Source organism: Alosa pseudoharengus, unplaced genomic scaffold (assembly GCF_046254945.1).
Source record: "Alosa pseudoharengus isolate Yale_2024_CS ecotype anadromous, Long Island Sound unplaced genomic scaffold, YU_APseudo_1.1 YU_APseudo_1.1_scf_14, whole genome shotgun sequence".
NCBI classification, from domain to species: Eukaryota; Metazoa; Chordata; class Actinopteri; order Clupeiformes; family Clupeidae; genus Alosa; species Alosa pseudoharengus.
In genome coordinates, this window is record NW_027468609.1 from 31,903,608 (window position 1) to 31,911,107 (window position 7,500).

General features: G+C 45.2%; 1 protein-coding gene across 9 annotated transcripts in view; it reads left to right on the plus strand.

The window, feature by feature from the left end:
• Positions 1–7,280: 7,280 nt before the first annotated feature.
• The window catches only part of celf4 (CUGBP, Elav-like family member 4), an 84,760-nt gene continuing 84,540 nt past the window's right edge, over positions 7,281–7,500 (plus strand). For 4 of the 9 annotated variants that reach the window (XM_076283342.1, XM_076283343.1, XM_076283345.1 and 1 more), the window contains exon 1: positions 7,356–7,500. This exon is cut by the window's right edge and continues 45 nt beyond it. In XM_076283342.1, coding sequence (XP_076139457.1) covers positions 7,401–7,500 — 100 coding nt within the window. In that variant the 5' untranslated portion in view covers positions 7,356–7,400. The other 5 variants (XM_076283347.1, XM_076283348.1, XM_076283338.1 and 2 more) reach the window with 3 other exon arrangements.

Here is a 7,500-nt window from a genome sequence, read left to right on the forward strand (position 1 = left end):
CCTCACTTATTCTTCTGCTCACTTCAGCTGTCCTACTATTTTTCACTGATACACATTCTCTCTCTGTCTTCTGCCTTCTCTAAGGGTCTTCAGGGAAAACTCTAATGGCTTAGGCCCGTCACCAGATTGGGAGGTCACAGTTTGGGTCAGCGGTTTCTGACCCTTCTAACACCTCTGACGACCTCAACCTACAAACAGAAATGCCTCTGGAGAAGGCCGTAAGCTCAAAACAGGCCGGCTAAAACCGGCTTTTCTTTCTTTGTGTCAGACCGCGATAGAGCACTCTAAGCATGGACGTGCAATGGAGGTGGATGCTTGCTGTGGTTTCATTGTGATGTGATGAAATCCAGGGGCAACTTGTGATTCTTCATCCATGTTAACCATATGCATGACGTGAACAAGGCTTCCCTGCAACCCAACCAATGATGGGAAGTGTACTGTTACACCAACAAATGTAAGAACTTGCCACAAAGATGAAAAACCACAAGCATAATATAAATCTGCGCTTTTTAAATGTAATATAAATGTAATATAATACAATAAATGTGATAACTTCCCACAAATACCAGAACTGCTGACTATCACTAACATAATAACTTAAGTAATTGATTATGGTCAGGAAATGTCATTATATAGTGATGATTTAGGGAAACATACATTTACAACTGATATGGCAAGTGGAATTGTACTATCTTTGTGATCCATTACATTTGAAGTAATAAAAATGTAATAAAATAAAATGTAATAAAATAATTATTACATTTGTGGGAAATCAGTCATTACATTCATGATAATAGTTATTAGGTTTGTGGGATGTTCAAAAGTTTATTTCAAAGTTTACTAGTTTATGATGTAATGTGGTGCATAAGACACATTTATGAGACCCATACTACAAAAAGACAGTCAATGGCATTTACATAGACCAGAACATGTTTAATAACACGTACAATACTGAGGTTCTGCTTCATGTACTTTGTTGTCAGAGGCTGCCATGGTGGTTCATGTTATATTCATGAGCACTAATAAAAATGTGAATGAAATTATATGGGATTGTAGAATGTCATAGAAACCTAATCATGGCTATTGCCCAATATCCATCACGGTGGTTTATTTGCCCCTGCAATACGCACGCAAGACTGTCATGAAGAACCTGCCACAAAGTGTCTTTAGTGAAATGAACGTATTTCTGTAAAATAAATTTGTCCTTGTGAAACAATTCTCGTCAAGCAAAGCGAGACTTTTTAGATGACAGATGCCAGGGCCCTCTAGCTGGAAAATCATTGTCCAGGGCAGTCGCTGGTGCCTCTCCCCCTGCCGTGTACAGTAGGCTAGGCTACCTTCCACCTGAAAGAGTGGGAGCATCCTGAAGTGGAAGTAATTGCTTGCACCTGTGCTGGCTTTGTGTATTCAGTTTTTTGTGGTGGTGTTAAAACTCTCAGATAATGAATGCCATGCTGTGTGTGTGTGTGTGTGTGTGTGTGTGTGTGTGTGTGTGTGTGTGTGTATGTTTGATCCAGCGGTGATTTTCAAAAACAATCCAGCTCTTACTCCACTTTTTAAGCAGAACACTGTGCCTTGGCTTGGAGAATATGATAGTAGCAAAGTTTTCCCTGAGTATGTCATTGTAATAACAACAGATTCTGCTGAGTTTCTCTCTCTCTCTCTCACACACACACACACACACACAGACAGACAAACACACACAAACACGCACACAGGCATGCACACACTCATGCGCACACACACACACACACACACACACACAGACAACCCTGAAGGCCAGACACCAGAGGCCAGGGAGTCTGTCCCTATCAGCATCTCCCCAGGGTAGTCAGAGGTGTGCAATCTCCCTCCTCTCCTCTTTCACAAACACACACATACACAAACACACATACTCACACATCAAATGCAGAGGTAAGGGCTGGACTGACAGCCAGGTGTGCTGTGCGACTGTGTCCCAGGTGGTAAGACGTGGCTGCAGGTTGAGAAGTCTCTGAGGTGTGTGATCTCACCTCTGATTAGCGCAGGTGCAGGAGACTGGGTCGGGAAACAGGAGTCCAGGTGTGACTTAAGGTGCTCAGTGGCTCGCCACGCTTGTGCAGACCAGGCTTGTGCAAAATTCCAGAATTGAATTGAAAATGGCTCTTAAATTCCAATTCAGTTCTTGAGTTTCACTTGCATTTCAATTGAGGTAGCAAACAGGAAGCAGAATTGCAATTTGAATTGTGCACAACCCTGGTGCAGACAGATGCTGGGACTGCTGGAGACTGGCTTGCTTGGACTGACAGCTTCCCCTTAACAAAGAGACGCTTTAAGTCAGTGTGTGTGTGTGTGTGTGTTGGAGGGGGGGGGGGCAAACAAGTAAACAGGAAAACGTGGAAAGCCACCCCCCCCTCCACTTCACTCCTCCGCTGTGTCAGGGAATGATGAAATAACAGAAATCTCATTAATGTTTCACCAAATTTCAAATGATAATCGTTTAAAAAGCCAAGCATGCGCCTGTGGAGGTGGAGTCGTTAAATCTCTGGCGCTCTCTCTTTCTCTCTAAATCTGTGTGTTCCTGGAAGACAGACAGAGTGAGAGAGAGAGAGAGAGAGAGAGAGAGAGAGAGAGTTCTGCATGAGGTTTACGAGTCCGTTTGGCATTCCACGGGAGATTTTATGGCTGGTGCACAGCTGGCCACCCTTCGGGAAGAGACATGAGTGGCTTGGTGGGTCCCTATGCTTTGTTTTAAAGTATGAACTTTAGAAAAGGATTTTTTTAACTCTAAAGCCAAATGCAGCGCTAATAATTTCCGATATGACCACACAAATCTGCGGGAAAGGCAGAGGGCGACAATCGTGTTGTGGCTCATTTGATAAGATCCCCCCCCCTCCCCCCATGAGAAAGAGAGAGAGAGACAGAGAGAAATATAACCACAATTAGAGAAAACAACAACAGACTGCGTGACTCAGCGTCATGTGATTCGTTTCGAAGTCACATCCAACTTTCTTTGTTTTGTTGTTCTTCCGGGCACATGCACAGACAGACCCCAGGTGGTGCTCAAGCACCTGCCCTTATGTCATTTGAGTTAATGAGTGCCCTTTTAGAAATATATTTTTCCCAACTATTTGTGATTCCATTTTTAGAGCGTCTATTTCAATTCTGCCTGCCCCTGCGCCTCGACTTCGATTTCCCGTGCCACAGCAACTGAAAAAAAAAACAATCGACGTCCAAGCAGCATCCATGTCTACCTGATGTGTCTTCACTGGTGAAAGCCAGACTCTTTGTCCTGCCTCGACATTGTTTGTTACTGTCTTGAAATATTACCATTTTCATGTAGGCTTTAGCCATACAACTTAACAACAAACGGTAGCCTGAAGAAGAAGAGTTAAGTTTGCTAGTTGCTTTGTCGAGCAACTTAGAAATGTAAAAATAACTAGGCCTATGGATAACATGAGGTTCAATCATCATCATATTAGAACATTAGAAACGTTAGCCTATTTGTCACCCATTTCTTGTGGAGAGCTGTAGCCTAGTCATGGGATGATAGCTGACGCCGACATGTTCAGGAAAGTGTTTATCTTGAGCTACGCCTTCTTTGATAGGCTTTGGCGTATTAGGTTATTGCTCATTCATTTAACACGATACATCTTTCATATTAGGCTACACTTAAGGTGGTCTTCATTTATCATCAAAACGATCAGACTCAGGCAATGTGATTTGAGGAATATTAAAGTATTGTTAGCAAAACTTTTCTTGTCTAATTAGCAGCAGGGACAGATGTTTTTAGAGTTTTAGAGTTTTTTTTAGAAGTTTTTTTTTTTCCACTAAGTTCTATGATTTTTTCCCCCATTTTGGCGCTTAGTCCTCTGTCACCCTTTCCCCGTGCACCCTCCCTAAATTACCGCGAGATGAAGTATGGCCTCGCAGCCTCAAGGCTCGTAGAGATTTAGAACTTCGTCCCGGATGAAGGACAGGTGAGCGCGCACATTAATATGCAGAGTAGGTGCTATGGAAACCAGAACTCTCTCTTATGGCAGCCCACTTGCCCATTATCAATCTATTTGTGCAAGTTGCCCCGCCAGAATTTCATTTACTTTTTCGTTTATTTGCCTTCCTCGACAATTACCGGGCTTGTGCTGAACTGGCATAGAAGTAATCTGGCAAGGGCAGAAAGTTCGTTCGCTGTTAGTGGAGTTGAGAATGAGTTGTGTTTACGCCGTCGAGGGAATGGCTGTGCATATTTGCATCCTGATACCAACAACGATCCTTAAAATGCAATTTGATAGACAGAGGAGAGGCACATTGCGCTGGTTGTTGAATAATACGCAGATCAAATTTTCTCATGGTGGCCTGAGGTCAGAAGACCGGTTTCAGCACCATGGACAAGGTGCAGCTGAAAACTCATCTCGCCTCCCCGACACTGCACAGCCATATCCGCTGTAGATAGAGAGAAGTGATCAAAGAATTGACATACTTAGCCTAATCACTGAAATGAGCGTAGGCCCTTGTTTCAACTCTGACCATTAGCGAGCAAGCATATTTAACTGAGGCAGCACGTCATGAGGATGGTCACCCAGCGTAGAAACATTGCTCAAAATTACCCGTTAATTGTATATTATTACGATACCCCCTCACTCTCTGCCCTCACTTGCTTCATTCACTTAAAGCGGCTTCCGATGCGTTTCCGAGAGAACGGGGCAAGGTGAGGCGAGAAAGGGACACCGCCGGGAACAATAACAGCAACGTAACTTACATAATCATCGCGATACATAACCGCTGCACATAATTACAGTGATTTGTGCTCTCACATTCGCCCTTGTATTAAAAATATGGCTTAGAGCTAGTCAGGCGTGATGGCAGGCTGCGGTGCTGTGAACGGATTGTCGCCCCAGGGGTATGCTTGCAGAGTAGACTGGGATGCATTGCCAAAGAAAGCGACCTGCCCGAGTTGAGCTCGGCCTGGTTACACTGACTGGCCAGGATGATGTAAAATGGCTTGTCTATGTCTGTGACTAAAGGACAGTAGGCCATAGCAGCACAAGTGTATATAAGTAACAAACCCTCTCTCTCTTTCTTTCTCCTTTCTCTTCTCTCTCTCTCTCTCTCTCTCTCTCTCTTTGTGTGTGTGTGTCAGTGTGACGGTAAAAGCCACAGCGGCAGCCAGATTTGGCTGCTTGCGCGGCCGGGCTTCCAGAAGCATCTGCATGAGTGACTCTACCTGCAGCTCCGCCGGTGCTGTACACGTGTACGCATCTCCCTTTCGGCCCGAGCGCTCAGCGGGGACTCGGCAGCAGTCTATAATTTCCCTGTCAGCACGGAAAGCGGCGCCTGGAGCCGAGGCTGTATTGTCATTGTGACAAAAACGCGGCGCTTTTGTCGTAGAATGGTAGGGTGTGTTTGTATGGGATGCAGCTGCTTTGCGTTGGTTTGTGCCCCTGCGTAATGTTCATGAAATAGTCTCTGCAGACACTGAATGACCCCCGTCCTTGTTACGATTTTGAGGAGGGAAGTGGTCAGATGCAAGCCCAAGACAATGAATGGCACGGGGCGAAGCGTCACCAGTAAAAGACGCCAATAACAAATAATATGTAATTAACAAGCTTATTTTTTTAACACATACACACACATGAAATTATATGCCACTGTTCAAACTCGGAGGAACATAATTGCAGTATGATGAGGCTGATTACTGGCTGAAATAGCCAGTACCCTGACAACTCATCGGTGAATAATAATTGGTGGATACCAATTGTGGCGTTTCGGTGTTTTCCTGGAAAATTGTGTGGAAATGAGTGTGAGTTCAACAGTCTTACATCTCTGAGCAGTGCAGTGGGATGTATGTTACTATCCATATATCTTTACAAACACAATTTGTTTTGTCATGTCGTTTTGGGGCGCGTGAAGAGAAAAGCACGGTCTTTTTGATAATTTGCTGTAACACAACAGGTTCGCGGGGATGCCATTTCCGTGTTGTGGCGCAAAAAGTCCTGCTAGAGCTGCTGCTGCCTCTTTGCCCACGCGCGCCGCTCGGAGGAGCTCACAGACTTCATATTCTCGGGAAATGACTTGCAGAGGAAAGGACGAGAACCGCACGCGACAGCTATCCCTGCTCGGGGACGGTAAAGCTTACGACGAGACCAGTGCGGCGATTCAGCTGCAGCTGCTAGGCTATTGTGTAAGGGCGACAGACACCTGAGCACTCCTAACAGCGTCCTTGAGCCGCTCGTAATTCCACGAACCGTGATTCCGTTAACCGGGCGCCGTCTCTTAGATTTTCAGCACCATTCGCTGTCCATCTGCGTGCGCTGTGCCGCCCCTTTGCAATGGGACTTGAGCAGTACTCGTGCACAGCCTCGTGCTTTCCTAAACAAAGAACTAAATAAATACATCACTGGTACTGGTATGTCTGCGTGTGTTTAGCGTACAGGCTCACAGTTTCCGAGTATGGTAGTAAATTTATACAGGATGATAAAGAGGAAGGAAATACATAATATTTTTGTGTTGTTGCTTATTAGTAGGTGGACACAGTTTATTCACATACTAGCCCAGCATTTTAAGGGGAAGGTTTTTCAGGGATAGTAAAACGTAAAAATCGTCCTCTTCTAATCAGTAAAATGCATCCATGTGTTTCTTTGAGACACGGCACAAAGAACTGTGCTGCTTCGATATTGTTCTTTATTTATAGTGCTTCAACCTCGGTGGAGCATACCATGTAGCTGTGGAGAGGAGAAGAGGGGAGACAGCGCGCTGTGTGACACTAACAGCGAGTTTTCTGGTCGCGTTTCTCCATCGTGCAACTCCCCGCCGCCCCGTCGCCTCTTGAGCTTGCCCTGTCTGTTTAAACCGAGAGGACACCCATACCGACTCTTTAAAGCAAAAAAAAATAGAAGGGTGGCTAGAAGCAGGGGCGAGGGGAACGGAGGTGTAAATAGTCAGGCGAAAGCGCTCGGTCTCTCTCTCTCTCTCTCCCTTTTATGAAATGAAGGAGTGAATTATTAAATAGGGCACACATTCTCACTCACACACATACATACACAGGGATCACGCCTCCACCGGGATCAGGCGGACGCTGGCGCCTTCCGTTTTTCATTTCATCCTGACGGTACATCTATATTCGTTTGTAAATATTTGCCGAGATTATAAATAGTGTCGGGATTTTTTATATCTGCACGTCTTAGTATATATATACATATCATTTCTATATTTAAAAAGGAAAAATATACTTCTTTGTAATCTCTTGAACATCCACTCGCGTCGCTTCTACACTGGAAGAGCAACTCCTTTGCCGTAAGAAGATGGCAACTTTAACCAACGGACAAGTGGACGGCACAGTTCACGCTGGAGCGGCCAGCACAAACGGGCTCGTGAACGGAATAAGCCACAGCCACAGTCCCGCGAGCTGCGCCACCATTCCCATGAAGGATCACGATGCCATCAAACTGTTCATCGGGCAGATACCGCGGAACCTGGACGAGAAAGATCTCCGGCCGCTCTTCGAGGAATTCGGCAAGATCT